At 37.8% G+C, this 16287-nt stretch overlaps 1 protein-coding gene across 6 annotated transcripts in view; it reads left to right on the plus strand.

Moving 5' to 3' along the window:
• The window catches only part of FAM120A (family with sequence similarity 120A), a 56205-nt gene that overhangs the window by 31001 nt on the left and 8917 nt on the right, over positions 1-16287 (plus strand). For 3 of the 6 annotated variants that reach the window (XM_030043467.2, XM_030043466.2, XM_030043472.2), the window contains exons 10-15: positions 940-1114; positions 6796-7045; positions 8372-8486; positions 12339-12548; positions 13716-13899; positions 14852-14998. In XM_030043467.2, coding sequence (XP_029899327.1) covers positions 940-1114; positions 6796-7045; positions 8372-8486; positions 12339-12548; positions 13716-13899; positions 14852-14998 — 1081 coding nt within the window. The remainder of the gene's footprint in view (positions 1-939; positions 1115-6795; positions 7046-8371; positions 8487-12338; positions 12549-13715; positions 13900-14851; positions 14999-16287) is intronic. The other 3 variants (XM_030043469.2, XM_030043470.2, XM_030043471.2) reach the window with 2 other exon arrangements.

Raw genomic sequence — 16287 nt, forward strand, 5'->3', positions numbered from 1 at the left:
TGTGTAGAGAGAGAGAGACCTTTTAGACATACCTTATACCTAAAGTAGCATTGTCTGAGTTAAACCTGACAATACCCTAATGTAACCACTCCAAGATGTCACTTACAGTATTCATTGCTGGGACAGTTTAAAGGTTTTTTTAAGTAAAAGCAAAACAGAGCACTTGCTCGTCAGTGTTGAAAATAAAGGCTGATGTTTGGGAGCAATGCAGTGAAGTCACTTGTTTTCCAAGAAAATCTTAAAGTGGTTGGATGCGCAGACTCAGAAAATATAGCATGTTGCTGCTGTTTTGAGAGAGAATGTTGGAAGGTTCTTTCATGCTTTTTTCTGAAAAAGTACAAAATGCTAAAGCTTTATTTATATACATTCAAAGCCAACCTTACTTAAGTAATACCCAGTTACGATTTTTTGACCAGGTCTTCTCATAATGTTGCTTTTTATAGTTAGTTCCCAACACTATTTCAAATCCTTACACCAAAAAGTCAGACTGGTGTTTTCAGACAGCATGAATATTTTTTTAAAATAACCATCTGAAATCTAGATCAGCTTCAAATGTGCTTTGACTCTCTAAAAGTGCATTACTGTATTTCTGTGTCTACTATATCACTCTTCAAAGTATCCATATTTGAAGATCAATATTTAGGTAATCCTCACCTGCAGATAGTCCAGACAAAAAAAAAAGTGTGTGATGGAGAAGAGAAAGAGGAAAGCAACAGGGATAATCAGAGCCTGGAGACATATTGGAAGAAAGCAAGTAGACTGTAGGGTAATCCTCCTCTGGTGTTACCTTCACATACCTAAGATCCACATTACTGGTGAACCACATTTTTCTTGACTAGATGAGATGTATATTAGCACTGGATTGAGTTACCATGCATACCTAAATGCTCTCTGTTCACTATAACGTGTCATATTTTTCTGCTTTCTTTCATGCCGAAGGGTGAAATCAAAATTGCTGTTTCTATAGAAGATGAAGCCAACAAAGACCTGCCTCCTGCTGCTCTCCTTTATAGGCCAGTTCGTCAGTATGTTTACGGAGTCCTGTTTAGTTTGGCAGAAAGCAGAAAGAAAACCGAAAGACTTGCTTTTAGAAAGAACAGACTTCCACCAGAATGTATGTACTGTAGAAGCCATTCTTTATTTCTCTTTCTTTTGCTATGTTTTCATATCCATTTGTACCGTGATTTGAATGAGGGTAGTTGCTAAGATTTAATCGGTGTAGCTAACACAGGAGAAATTTATGGCTTATTTGATCCCATGGATAATAGAAAAAGATGTTAATTTGAAATTTTATTTCCTGTAGTAGTTTAAGAACTATGAATGTTAACCATTTCTAAGCAAGCTCTGGGGTTTCTTTTTCAAAAACTATGCTCAAGCGGCTGTCAGGCTTGCAGCAAGTAATGTCAGTTTGTGATGTAATTTTCAAAGTATATGGCAGAACTTGATTATAGGAAACTTCTATTCTGTGCATATGCATACAAATTTGCATACTTTTTTCAAAAATGAGGTGTGCATATGTTAACTTACCCTGTCTTCCCAAATGTATAATTAAATGTATTTCAGTGAAATTTACAAGTCTCTAGTATCTTTCAGGTATTGGCATATAAAAACTTGGTTTAAAACCTGCAGAAGTCACGTGTAATATAAGTAAAGGTAGACCTGGGTGAAGACAGACTAAACTTTTGCAAACAGACTTATCAAAAGTTCCTTTTGCTAATTCAGAGGGATGAATGTTAATCTTCATATTAATCTGGAAGTTGTCTTTTTAAGTCTTCTGCTTCAAGGAATTACTGTCATTCCAGAAAATTCAACCTTCTCGTTCTAGAGTGTTTTTCTTCAAATGAAATGCATACAAGGAAATGAGTGAACTTTACAGTAGCATCTTATAAAGGTTAAAGGAATGCTAAAGCATTAAGTGAATGGCAGCAGCAGCAGCAGAAGTATTTATATATAGGAGTCTGCTGTCAGTAGACTAAATTTAAGAATCAGATATTTAGAATGTATGAAAGCATCATTCACAGTCTTCAGGTGTAAAAGGATAAAAATAATAATCAGTTGTAAACTTTATGTTCATTCCCTTTTCTCTTTCCATTTTTAATTATGAAATGTTTCTGTACATTTGTAGTGAAGGTGATAATCTTCCAATGATGTTTGAAAAACTGTTTATCTTATGCAGTTATTTTGTGGGAATTAGTATTTACCCTGCTTTAATAATATCTCAGCACACGTATTGTCACAAACTTCTTAATTCTTTAAACTCACACAACATAGTATTTCAGGTTACAAGGTTATTTCAGAATTAAAATAGTGATGTTATTTGCAGTATTCATTTATCCTCATTAGACTTCTGTCCTTAAAAGTGTATTACAACGTTTGTAGTGGTGAAGTAGCTGAGTGCTGAAGGTCTGCTTCAGTTTTCAGAATGTTTTTATCTTGTAAACCTAGAATGTTCTCTGTCAGCTACTGGGGTAACCTATATAATCTCTATTTTTCTCTTCATTTATACTGCTTTTCAGAGGTTTATTCTCAATGGAGGCTAAGAATGCTACCGCTGACTTGATTTAGTTACAGGAGCTCCGGCAAATCTTGCTGCAGGACACATTCAGCTACTGACCTACTTCTATCTTAGGACTGACCACGGTCTTAAAAAATAAAAAAAAAATTTTTGAACATCTGCCCAAAAGTTAGTTGCTTCACTGCAAAGCTAAACATGCTAGTAAAGATGGATTCGAGCTAAGATGCAAGCATGTGGTTTGAAAGGGCTACCTTGCAGGAACACATTTATTTTGGTCACCTCTCTTACAAAGTAGCAAGAATTCGACAGGCTGTGCAAGACGGAAAGAGAGAATAGTGTCTTAAGCGACAAGAGCAGATTTCTCAGATCGATTAGTCACACTCATTAGCCCTTGCTAACTTTTCTGAGGACCCGGGCTGTAATGAATTAGTGATGCTGATTCTCCTTCAGTGTCTTAATTTTTTGCTGCTCTCAAAAATGAGTAAGTTATGAAACAGTAATTAAGAGAAAATTTAAGAATTAAGAGATGTTAAGAGAATTAAGAAATTAATTTCTAAAGAAATGTGTATTGTCCTTAAGACTTATGTAGAGAGGTAATGAATATATTAATATGTAAAATCCTGTCATCTTTGTTGTACAAACCACAATAATAATTGTACATGAATAATTTGCAAGTATGTTGCATGCAAGGGTTATAGGAGGCTATGAAAAATACATAATAAACTGACACATCAGTATTACTACTAAATATATAGACAGCAGGATAATGGGTCTTTCATAAAATGGATGACTTCCTGTCTTTTAAATTATTATTATTTTTATGTAGTTGAAAAGCCAATAAAAAACAACAGATCTGTCGGAAGAGGTAGTCAGTCAGGTTCTTCAGTGATAATTGTCTGCTAAGTAATGCCTTTGCTGTACATGTCCTCATGTCTGCTCCCAGAGGATATGAAAAGCTGAATCACAAAGTTCTTGATTGTGCTTTTGCTGCCAAGGGCACAGCATTGGCTGAGCTGCCCTTCCTTCTGAGGAGATGGAAACCGAGTGTCTGACTTACTCTTCTTTTCAAGCTCTGAAAGAGGTTATTTCCCATGTTCTGATAAATACATATGTGTAGATGAAACCATCTGCCCTTTCCACTTTGTGGAAAAATGCACACTTGTGCAAGCTGTTATAACTCCTGGTTGGATCCAAAGGTTTGTTATTTTAAGCCTAGCCACCTTGTGATGTACTGTTCTCCATCAAGGATGTATTCAGCTGGTGCTGTTTCTGCCAAAAGGAAAGCCATATCTTGGGCAGTAGCCCTTTTGCAAAATCAAGCATGCTTAGCTCAAGCTGTGCTGTCAGTAAAGATTATAAGGTTAAAAATGAGGCCTGATTAATCTGCATTAGCTAGCTCATCTTCTAGTCATATTGGGTACCTCCCACATCACATTCAGTTCATGAAAAAAATGCAAAGAGAATACTAAAACCACCTGAGCTGTAGTTAGCAACAAGGGCTCTAACAGACAGCTTGAGCGTGCACGATGCCGTTGCTAATGACTTTAGAGCCTGTAACAGCATTCACATGTTCATCAAGCAGGTTACCCTAATGCAGATTGATGCTGACCTTTTTTACTTGGATTGACCTTAAAGTGTTGTGAGGGTAATGTTCAAAGCAGATGTCAATATATTGTGCAGTTGCTTAGGCTACTTTGAGTATTCAGATCTGCTGATCAGCAGCAGGAGGAAGTTTAGTATGAAAAACAGTATAATTAGCACTGTGATGTTGTGGCTGAACCACTGGTCCTGAGTGTTCGTTGTAGCTAATGTAGTCTTCAAGGGTAGACATTGCTTATCTCCAAGTGGAAGTCCTGGGAGGAAAACACAGAATGTTCCTCTGAGGACAGAGATCCTCAGCAGCTGAGGAAGACTGTTTTTGGCAGCAGTCCCAGTACAGAGTTGTCAAAGGTGTAAGAAATGCCCTGGAGAAATAAGTGGATGTGGACAAGTCCTCAATTCGTCTGTTATGTTAAATGCTAAATTTGGGTGAACAGTGCTACAGTTACTTGTCAAATGATACAGCTGTAATTCCTCATCCCCATCATTCAGAGAGGATACTGCTTGCCAGTCTGCTAGAGTGACCTTCATATTAAACCATTCTGCAAGAAGCATGGTTGCCTTTCCCATAATAACCATTACTTTGCAAAATTTTGAAGCCAGGGTGGATCTCTAGTGTGACCTCTACAGGTAGCATCTTACTGAAGACGAAATGTTTTGAGAGCAAACTGAGGTACTCTTCCTGTGGCCTTAACCTCATAGGGTCGTGTGTCATCCCCAGATTAAAAGCTTTGAACCAGATTTGAATGTTGAAACATAGGATTGCAGATAGAAAACACAGACATAAAATATTCCCTTCTTCTAAGCTTGAGGTCTTTATATGTGAAATATATGTGGAAGAAACATTTGTGTTGTGTACAGCTCTGTTTCCTTGCTGTTGTCTGCTGATACAGGAGGTGTAGAAGCTGAGGAAGTGGTCATCTGGGCGTGCTTAAATGTGATGGGTACATAGAGTTTGCATCTGCTTGCCTCTGGAGGGGCATCCAAACCGAGGAACTGAGTGTGGCTAGGAGTATCACCTCTATTGTCAAAAGGAGGTTGTACGAAAGAAAAAAAGAACTCCAAAACACAAAGAACTATTTTATGTCAATTGTCAACAGTTTGGGTTTTTTTTACTGCTAACAGATTAAACTGTTCTGCATAGTAGCCTCAGTGTGTTTCCTGTCTGTTTGCTGAGAGAGCTAAGAAGTTTTGGTCCCAAAGTATCTCTTGCTTCCAAGACCTAAAGCAACTAAACAAGTCTTTGAAAGCCTACATAAAATACATCCTTTTATTTGTTCATGTTTACTGTGCCAGGCCTAAACAAGAAGTGAAAACTTCTATGCACAAATAACAGAGTGGATCTGCTGGCAGTTAAAGCCCATCTTCTATAGCTTGGTGGCATATAAAAACCAGTAGCAACCAAAATAGAACATGATTTTGTAGTGAGGCTACCAACTATATATATCAGAATATTTATTTTCATTGCTGCATGTTATCTTTGTAAAACTTATCCTGAGCTCTGTGAAATGTAGCTATAATGCTAGACTAGTTTTATTCCAGAAAACCATGTGAGTGCTTTGGGATGTTCTGGAGGTTCTTTTTTTAATTGCAATCATCACCTCTGCCATGGTTTGCCTGCCCCTAATTATAAAATTACTTGTAAGGCTGATGTCTGATCGCTGAAGGAGGCTTTGTAGCTGTAAGGGCTATGCTGGCGCCAGTAGTACTCTCTTCTTGATGTGTAACAGAAGGATTTCTAGCAGAAAGAGTAGGTCTGTGCTCCTGGAGTGAATCTCTCCAGGCTGTAACCTGAAGCTGCACTAACAAGCTCCGTGAATCTTTCCACACTGCATAACTGGGCTCTGAGTTAAGAAGGGTGCAAACAGATTTTGAGCTGTGTCAAACTTGGGGTCATTCCAAGGCCAAAGGTATCATTTCTCAGTCGACTTTCCTTTTTTTTTTTTTTTTTTTTTTTTTTAAACTTGTGTTCTGTTTTGGTTGCCTTCAAACACAAAAAGGGAGATGATTTAGCAGCAATATAGAGTTGAACAGTCTTTGTTTTGATGTGGATGACGGAGCTTAGCAGACACAAAAATACTAATCTCTTAACAGAAAGCAGTGCAGTAAATTGAAAAGCTTAAGTAAAGTAATATTTTGTAAAATTTTTAGGCAAAAAAAAAAAACCCAAACCCACCCATATTTGAGATGTCATTCCATTGTGGTAGTTGAACAACAACAAAGAAGTATAACATAAGTTTCAACTCTGATCTGAGTAAAGGCACTAGGATCATATTGTTCTTAATAGACCACATATGGAATATATTTGTATTTATGTACTATTTTTATTTATCACTGTAGGTTTTTCATCAATGACACAGATATTTTAGTGGAAAATAGCATTTTCAAATTATGCTGTTTGTTTTAGAAAAATACATGTAGTTCCTTTATGTTGTATATTAATTTGAAAATACTAATGTAATGTTCCTAGTGTACACTTGGTTACATGCACTTAATTTGTAAGTGATCATAATTGAAAGATGGTCCATACAGACTTTGAATTACCAATTTGGCAGTGTAATCCAGAACATTGCAGTTCTTGAAGTGATGCTTTTTGGATTAAAGTCTCTTGCATACAAAGTTTTAAATATACCCTGCTTTTTAACTCAGAATGTTTTCTTTCAACTGTTGCCATTTTGTAGTTTCACCAGTGATAATTAAAGAATGGGCTGCTTACAAAGGAAAATCTCCACAAACCCCTGAGCTGGTGGAAGCACTTGCATTCAGGGAATGGACCTGTCCTAATCTGAAGAAGCTGTGGCTGGGAAAAGCAGTAGAAGACAAGAACCGAAGAATGAGGGCATTTTTGGCCTGTATGAGATCAGATACACCAGCAATGCTCAATCCAACTAATGTGCCCACTCATCTTATGGTGCTCTGTTGTGTACTAAGGTCAGTGTTACCTTAAGGTAAAACAGAATGAAGGAAAGGTTTTACTGCGTAATGTCTCTGACGTATTTAACTTTGTATTAAACCATGAGTATAGAAAGTGTTAATTCATATTTGCAGCATCACTAGGAGAAGGGGTTTTTTTTGTTTTTAGAAACATTGCTGCTGTGTGTCCTAAAAGCATGCTGTATATTCAACGTTTCTTTCTTCAGTCTCTAGAGAACTGAAGGGAGGAGGAAAAAAAGTCTCGTGTTGCAAAGAGGCCACTGTAGCATTTGAATTAGTTTACTATAATCTAGGCTTCAACTCACTAAAAAATAACATTTGGGGTCTCAGAGGCTGTGTCAGTAAAGTTGTAAAGCAAGAGAGAGAGTTCTTCAGAGAACAGCTGCACAGCAGCTTATCAGGATGCAAAGTCCACATGAATGATACTCTGTGATGTGTTAGATTCCCTGTGTTAGAATTGCTCATCTAGTTGAGACGATGGATAAGCAACAGTTGAAGTATTAATTCCATACTTCAGCTTTTCAGAGGAAGTCACAAGGTCCAAAATACTTACCTGTTTAATTTTCAGATTGAAAACTGACTGAGGAATTGGGATCTGCTTACCTTTTTGGGAAGGGGTGATTATTTCAATATGAGTAGCTTACAAATATGGCAGACTTCAAGGTTAGCATGTTGCACATGAAAAATTTTAAGCCAGTTTTGAGAGTGATAAATGTAAATCTGCTTTCAGTTCTATTAAACCTCATCTTGCCTTTTGAACACTAAAACTCCTTTCTTTTTCTCCTTATAGAATAGTAAGTATACAAAAAAATAGTCTACCCCTATGGAATCTTAAAGCAGAGCTCCTCATTTCATTTGGACAGCATGTTTCTCTTCTGTGACATGTGGCATATATAAATTGTGGTTCATTAAGGCATGATGCGCATAAAATTCACGGGCTAGAGTAATGTGTTATCTGGAAAACATGTTCACAAAGTCCTTTAATCATTAGTCTTTATAAAAAGACCATTAATCTTTATATTATTTTATTTTTAGATGTATCAGAATCCACTTGTTTCAAATTCTATTTTGGCGGCATGTCCTCCCCTTCTTCACTGGAAGCGGGGTTTGCATAACTGATTCCCAGCCAGTAGCTCTTCCATATGAACTTAAACAAAATTAAACTTCAAATCTATTTAGTGTTTTGGCCTTTTTAACTATTCAAGTCTAGACAACAAAAAAGATTTTTTTGTTGTTCCATTCTGGTGACTGCTGATAACATAAAATACCTCTTGATCTACCTATTAAAGGAAGCTTCTGAATAATTATGGGCTTTCACTGTAGGTATATGGTACAGTGGCCAGGGGTTCGTATACTTCGTCGCCAGGAACTTGATGCTTTTCTTGCCCAAGCATTGTCTCCAAAGCTCTATGAACCTGATCAGCTTCAGGAACTCAAGGTAATTCTTAACTATAACTTTCATAATTTAAGAGATTTATTCCCAGCTGATCCATATTGTTAACTGTAGTGGGTGATGTGTATGTGCCTGTCTCACTAAAAGCCTTGCATAATTACCTATACTTTCCAAAATAATAATCTTAGTATTTTGAAGTGTTGCAAAGATTGATAATCAGTTCTCTTTCACTGCTTAGATAGGTAACTAAAATCTTGAACATACTCTATACTGCAGAACATTTTCTCACAATTTCTTAAGTAATTGTTTCTTGGAAGTTTGAAACAAATCTGCTTCCATTGAAAAGCTTAAAAAAAAAAAAAAAAAGACTTTCTCCTTGTGTAGCTGTTTTTAAATACTAACCTGGGTATTTTTTCATGATTCAGCATTCAAAATATTTTTGCAGCCAAGCATAGAAGTGGAGGGAGATTTGCATAATCTTGAATGGAAAAATGCAGGAGAAAAAAAGGGACAAGTTTTTTAATACTCACAGAATTGTAGAAATAATTATTTTGAGGATTTTAAAAGTTAAGATCTCAAAGTTTCTATTTTTTTCTAATACAGTAGTATTATATGAAGTAAATACTGCTGGCTAATTGATAGAGTTGTTTAGTGTGGTATCCTTACTGTAAATACAGAATGGCTATCAATCTGCAACATCGTCTTACTCTGGGGGATTTCTCCATTCAACCTTGCTCACAGTGAAATTTCCTCTTGTAGCCTTTGAGCTAAAATATACAAGATTTGGGTTTTGCTTTTACCTTGTTTGCTCTTCAAGATTTGTTCAGAACCTACTATGAAGTTCTCTGAATAAAACGGTAGAATTTAGTCCTCTTTTTTTTTTTTTAAGCAAACATTTTTCTGAATGAAAATAATTTTAGATACTTTTTTCTACATAATGTATCTTAAGCCCAATAGTGTATTTGATAACTGGATGCTATGGGAGGTATTAGGATGTATAGGGCATGCACAACTGGAAGTGATCCATCTTATCTCCTGCCTGCATGGATGATCAACATAGCAGAGGAGATGAGATGCTGATCGCCTCTTCATCATGCAACTTCATGTTGAAGAAGTCATTTCAGATACATAGTCTTTAGGTACTGTAGGGCTCAAGTCAGGAAAGTCTACTGACCAGTTCTGCTCCTAGTAGTGCCTGGATACATGCTGTCCTTAGTTAAATCAGGAAGGAGAAGGTACTTGGTTCCCAAGTTTGTTCATATTCACAGGTACACACTGCAGAGGGGCACAGACAAAAGCAGCAATCCTAGCACCATTTTTCTCAGAAGAAACAGTAATTACAGCTATTAGGCTTTTCTGAGGAATATTTTGCCACTAATAGCAAGTCTGCAAGAGCATTCTCAAAGCCAGCAAGTGACTATTTCTCTTCTGTGGGTGACAAGCAGAATTTGGGTTGCATTCCTGCATGTAGCACCCTGGCAAGGGCTTCACAGTCTCAATCTATAAACCAAATCAATCTGCTTGTGGAAACTCAGCACTTAACCATAGAAGTACTAATAAATGTAAGGGGAAGAAAACAACTGAATCCACTTCAGAATCTATTTGAACTTGTCACACAGCAAGTAGAGAGAATTCATGTGTTAGCAATCGTAAAGGCAGGCAGAGTTAACAGAAAAACAAAATCCTCTTCCCATATACCAAAGAATGAATGTCAAAAGCAAAAATAATAAATAAATAAATAAATAAAATCCAACAGGAAGATGTTTATTTGGCCTTTCCCTCGTTGCCAAAAAAGGTCTGAAGAAACACAGGATGAAGACAGCTATCATGAACACCTGATGAGTTCATGCAAGACTGCTTCTTTGCTTCAGCACTTAGGATTGGATTGCTGCTGGCATGGATTATAAGTGCATTAGACTCCTGAGAACAACATTTTTGAGGAGTACTCATTGTGGCTAATTCCCTAAAAGCAGCCTGAATGTAGATCCTGTATGTCAGGAGAATCATTCAGGTGTTTGCTGGAACTCCTTTTCAAGGTGTTTACTAGAAGTTCATGCTGGAAGCCCTGTGTGCTTACTGAGTCTTTCAGAACCCCGGAGATTCTGGTCCAAAGATGACAGTTGTCTGCTTTGTATGAAGAGCAGTACTTTGTCTTCAGGGAAGCACGTGGCCAACCTCTGCCAAAGGAATGAACTGACAATGAGTTATCCTATATGTTCCGAAGAAATGTACGTAGCTTATCTGAGGTGACAAGCATTGGGCTTGGCCGAGTATTGCGGAGAGCCTTTTAAAGTCTCATGAGAACCACGAGAGCATGGTTTAAAACATCTTCCCCAAGCTTTCCTGGGTATCAGTGGAAATTCAGATGAGTTTTGTAGGCGAGGCTGGATGCATCAAAGAACAGCAGTGTATCAGCCACTTAAGTCTTCAATGTCCATTTTCAAAATAACACAATAAACAAATAACATTTAGGGGTAGAGATTTTGGCAAAGGTATCTATAAGCATTGTCAAAGTCTTGCCTCTATCTTAAGATTTGATGCAAAGAGGAGGAAACCCCACTGTGAAAATTGCTGGTCTTGGGGATCTAAGAAAGGGATTCCCAGAGAAAATACTTTTTCCAACACGAAAGGCAGAGACAAGGCAAGCGATAAACAGCATACAATATTTTTGTTTAACAGAAATTGTTCTCTAAGTTTTATTTTTAAATCATACATGAAGAGTAATATGGATCATTTCCATAATACATGTTGATTAACTGAAAGATGCAATATTTCATGTAATGTTGTTACTGTCTTCATATGAAGCAGCTGCTTCTCTTTTTGTTGAAGTCAGACAGAAAGAGCAGCTGAGTTTGAACCCAGCTGCATATCTGCAAAACGATCTGGATAGTCTTTTGGATCTTAAAGGTTGCTTATGCATAAGGAAGGTAATGTAGTTTAATTTTAAAATTTAATACGAAGGTCTTGAAAATGTTCCCAAGAAAGGGCTGATATTTTCAGAAGTATTTTAGAGAACACTCTTAGTGATATTTTCTTATGCCAGAGCTAAAAATGTATTTACTGCCAGCAAATCCTTTATTGCTTCCACCACCAGCTATTATTCACTATTTAATTCTACCTTTGTGTATCTATCCTGCATCCTAAATAAAGCTGGTGTATGCATAAACATTACTTCATTAATAAGAGATGCATTCTAACAGCAATATCTTGAATCAAGCTAATAGAAAATCCGTTATAAAGGAGTTGGAAGCAAAATGTGATACATGGGAAGAAAAATTGAGTGCTAACATTGAGCTCATCCCTGAAACTTTCTACAAAATACCTCAGAAGCACAAGATTATTTGAAATAATTTTTTAAATGAAATTTTCTACTGCTAACTTCCTCTAAGTGTCTTTAAAGCTTTTCCTTGCTATAACATGCTTTAGCATTGTTTGAAAAACTCTGTACTGCATATTTATCAATTATTTTAATGCAGCTAAAGTATGTATCTTACATGTTTTAGACATCACATGCCACAAATTAAAGATTAGTATTTTATTTAAAACTTACTGACTTCTTGATAATGAATTGAGTTAAAACATTAAAATATATTTAGAAATATTAGAAATAATTTCTTGTGCTTTGTGGTTGAGAAAATAGAGGTTTTTTGTTTTATCTCTCACCTCTGCAGTGGATGGATGGGAACAACAGCCTTCCTGAGTATTGCAGTTTTGCATAGAGAGGTGATAGATTCTGGTGCATTCTTCTAGTCAAACTGGCAATTACATGTGAAAAGTCTGGATGACCTCTTAAAATCGCTCTGTTTCCAAGAGTTCTGAAAATAATGTAACTATTGGAATAATTTTGAATTACATCTCTTTATTACCTTACTAAATTTACAATTTTTTTTTAAACAGATTGAGAATCTCGATCCCCGAGGAATTCAGCTGTCTGCTTTATTTATGAGTGGTGTCGATATGGCGCTTTTTGCAAACGATGCTTGTGGACAGCCAATTCCGTGGGAGCACTGCTGTCCGTGGATGTATTTTGATGGAAAATTATTCCAGACCAAGCTCATCAAAGCAAGCCGGGAGAAAGTTCCGCTCATTGACCTCTGTGATGGTCAGGTGTGTAGTTTCAGAAGTGTGACAGAGTATCAAGTGTGCCAGATTTTCAGAAGTGTTAGATGTGGTTGGTTTATCAGTCATTTACTTCACATATCATCTCTACTTTTAAAAGAGAAATATGAGGTGAATGGCTGATAGGTATTTTTCAGCTCTGTTTACTCTCCTATTTCTTATAGATGATTGAGATGGCATTTTGGTAGATTTGGAAACAGTAAACACATAAATTTTAATTTCATTGTTTTTCTCTCTGTAAACAGAAACTTGAATGCAGTTGTGATGTAATGAACAACTGAGTAGAAAACTCTCTCTGGTCATTTGTTCAAGTACTGTCTTTTTGGGTCAAGCTAGCAAGCCTCACAAAGGACTAAGCTGCAATCGCTTTACAGTGAAAGAAACTTTGTGATATCTAACTTATTTTACAGACTGTGAAGTCATTCTTATGGTCCTTAAGCTCAAAATCTTTTCACGTTTCTTACGACCATTTAAAATACAAATGAATTAGTTTTTTGTTGTATGCAAATCATGCAAGGTTATTATCTAACCATAAAAACAGGAAACTGATAAACATCAACAGTTTACTGAATGAGCAAAACTTTTTTTTTTTTATATATACTTCTTGGGAGGTATGAAATCTTAACAAAAAGCTTACCTCCTCTTATTTCTGACTCAAGGGAAACAGATCATAGATGAAATATTGGTGATGGCTGTGGTCCCTCTCAGGCTTGTTAGCCTCCAGGCATGCTTTGGCCTGTTTACATAGACTTTGTTTTGCAGTCCAAGTTTATGATGATTATTCTGTTTAAAGGGCTGCATTAAGTGTTCAGGTGACTGCAGACAGAAGTTTCTCAGTTCCTTTCTGAAAAATCCTTTTAACTTGTAAACTGTTTTCTGTGTTACCAACTTCTAACCTGTCTCGGTATTTAGACTCCCATCTCTCTGCCAATACATAAAGATTTTCTTGTGAAAAATTCGAGTATCATTGAACTATTAGTAGGTATACAAGACAGATTATTGTAATTTTCTAGCTAGCTTTATGGAAGTTGGTTGCAGTAGTTATCTACTCTTCTATTATTTTGCTTTCTTCTTTGAATTTGTTGTGTAAATGTAGCTTTATACAATTGAAATCACAATTTTAACATCTCTTTGTGACCTTTTCTTTATTCATAGGCTGAGCAGGCAGCCAAGGTTGAAAAGATGCGTCAGAGCATCCTAGAAGGATTAAATTTCTCCAGGCAGAACCATCCTCTCCCTTTCCCACCTCCACCTGCCATGCCTTTCTATCCAGCTTCTATGTATCCTCGACACTTTGGGCCAGTCCCACCACCTCAGGGCAGGGGGAGAGGCTTTGCTGGTAAGTGATGGGACAGCGGTGCAAAACATGTTGGCGTGAAGCGTTACCTTCTCTTTCACATTCCCAAAACTGCAAACTGATTTCTCTATTCAATTTCTTAGGAAAAATACATAAAAGCAAGTGGTTGGCACGTGTTGCCATGTGCTAATCACTGTATTTTGTTGTTGCTTTTATTAGCCATAGCCTAGCAATACAGAATGTGTTGTATTGCTGCGTATTTCCATCAGGATTTTTAGTAACTGTGCCAGATCAAAATATTTTTACTGCTGTTGTATGAAATAGACAAAAGAGAAATGAATCAACACTGGATGATATGAAAAGGCTCTTATTTGCACTGTACATTGCTTCAAAATGTTTATATTTATAAATATTAAAAATGCCTAGATTAATGGACACAGTTTAACTGCCAGGGTTGAAGACAACCTTTCCTCCCTCCCACCCCTCTGGATTGTGCTACAGTTATTTAACCATTGGCACCCTTGAGTTTAAATACCAATACAACCATTCCAGGCTGTTTCTAGAATTATTCCCTTTCTCAAAATCTCTCCGGTACCAAGACCTGCGGGTATATTGATACCAGACATTGGGAGCAAGATGCTCTTGGGGTGCCACAACTGTAGCTGTCGGAGCTCAGTGCCAAAAAATTGTTGCAAGCCTTTACAGTGCTCATTATGCCATAGAAGTCAGGATGCCCGTTCCAAACCCAGGTTCGAGGCCTGCTATTTGGATAGGAGACCCCGTGCTCGCGAAGGCAGCAGGACAGCTTTGGCCAGGGCTTCTCAGCGGTGGTGGCTTGCTCCCGCGCAGCATTGTCTGCAGGAGCCCAGCCTGTGGGAGCACGGCCCTCCCTGCTGACTCGGGAAGGGTGGAAGGAGGCAGCAGCGTCTCTGCGAGGGGCCTTCCCAGATGCCTGGCCCCCTCACAGCTTTTCCCCTGTCTTTCTTTACCCTGGGTCTAACAGGAGTCTATGGCTTCGGAGGCCCTTATGGGGAAACAGTAGCCACAGGCGCTTACCGGGCCTTCCGGGTGGCGGCAGCGGCAGGACACTCCGGAGCCTTCTCTGGCAATGACAGCAACAGGACTAGCAAGTTTCAGGGCGGTAATTATACCCAAACCCCTTTTCTTAGAGCTTCTGGCAACAGCTTCCTTCACTTTATGGTTTGGTCTGAGGCTTTCCTACTGACTGCTGGTCTCCCTTTCTCCCTAACTGTCTGAGCTCTCCCTCTCTAGAGCCTGCCCAGGCTGCTGTCCTCTCTGCTCTCCCAGGCGCTCTCCCCAGGTCCCTGCCACAAGCCCCCTCAGCGCCAGCCTCTCTCACGCCTAGACCCCCCCTCCAAACACAGGGTAGCCGTAAAACCTAACGGGACGGTCCGTCTCCTGTGCTTCGAAGTGCAAGGGTGGAATCTGCCACCAGCTGAACTTTGCTTGACTGTATTAACAGTTATTTTTATTAAATCTGGGGGCAGTCGAGCTTTTGCAAAAACAACCCAACGTAGAAATGACTGACTGCAGTGTTACTGCTAACCCGTTCTCTGCTGTCATCAGTGTCGGTGTGGACACAGGCGTGAGATTTACTTACCTACCTGTGTGCCATTGCTTGTCTCTTGTACGAGGTGGGACAATAGAAACCTGTTAATTCCAATCCCCTGTTCAGGGTAAAATTTTTCCATATATTTAGCTGTTCTTTCTGGCCTCTGAGCTTTTATCCTAAGAGCAAACATTCCTCTAATGCTTCGTTGTGTGAATAACTTTGCCCCTGTAAACAATGTGCATTTGAAGCTGAAAGACTTGTACAGGGAAGTATGAACCTTTTTGAATTTAATCAGTAGTTTAGTTCCTAGTGTATTAACGTTTGAAGACTAATTGTGGCTGCATAAATGCTGTGTTTTGTAACCCTTTCAGTGCTGATGGTCTTACCAGTAACATCTGGCTCAGTTGCACTTAACCTTGATTTCTTGAAATGTGTTATGCCCCAGAGTTGATTTAAGGGCAAAACACAGGTGTAAAGATAGGAGCAACTTGAATAGAAGATACACTTGTATTTTAGACAATTGCAATTTTAGCTGCTTTCTTGGTAGGGAAAGGATAAACCTACCTTTTACACCCAGATCAGTTTAAATGCTATATTTTTCTAACAACTTAGTGTCGTTATACAGATAATTCTGTATAACATTCAACAGATAATTCTGCCTAGTGAGTTGTTTACAGCAATTATAATTTGTGTGTCTTATGCTGGTATTTGGTGTTCACTAAAAAGTGATTTTAAACCTGCAAAAATTACTTCTTTATTAGGAATGCAGGAAAAAAATAATCTTCAGATAGCTTGTAAAATTTCACTTCAGTTTCTTAATGCTTATCTAAAGTATATTTTTAATTACTGAAACTGAA

Source organism: Aquila chrysaetos, chromosome 20 (assembly GCF_900496995.4).
Source record: "Aquila chrysaetos chrysaetos chromosome 20, bAquChr1.4, whole genome shotgun sequence".
In the NCBI taxonomy this organism is placed as follows: domain Eukaryota; kingdom Metazoa; phylum Chordata; class Aves; order Accipitriformes; family Accipitridae; genus Aquila; species Aquila chrysaetos.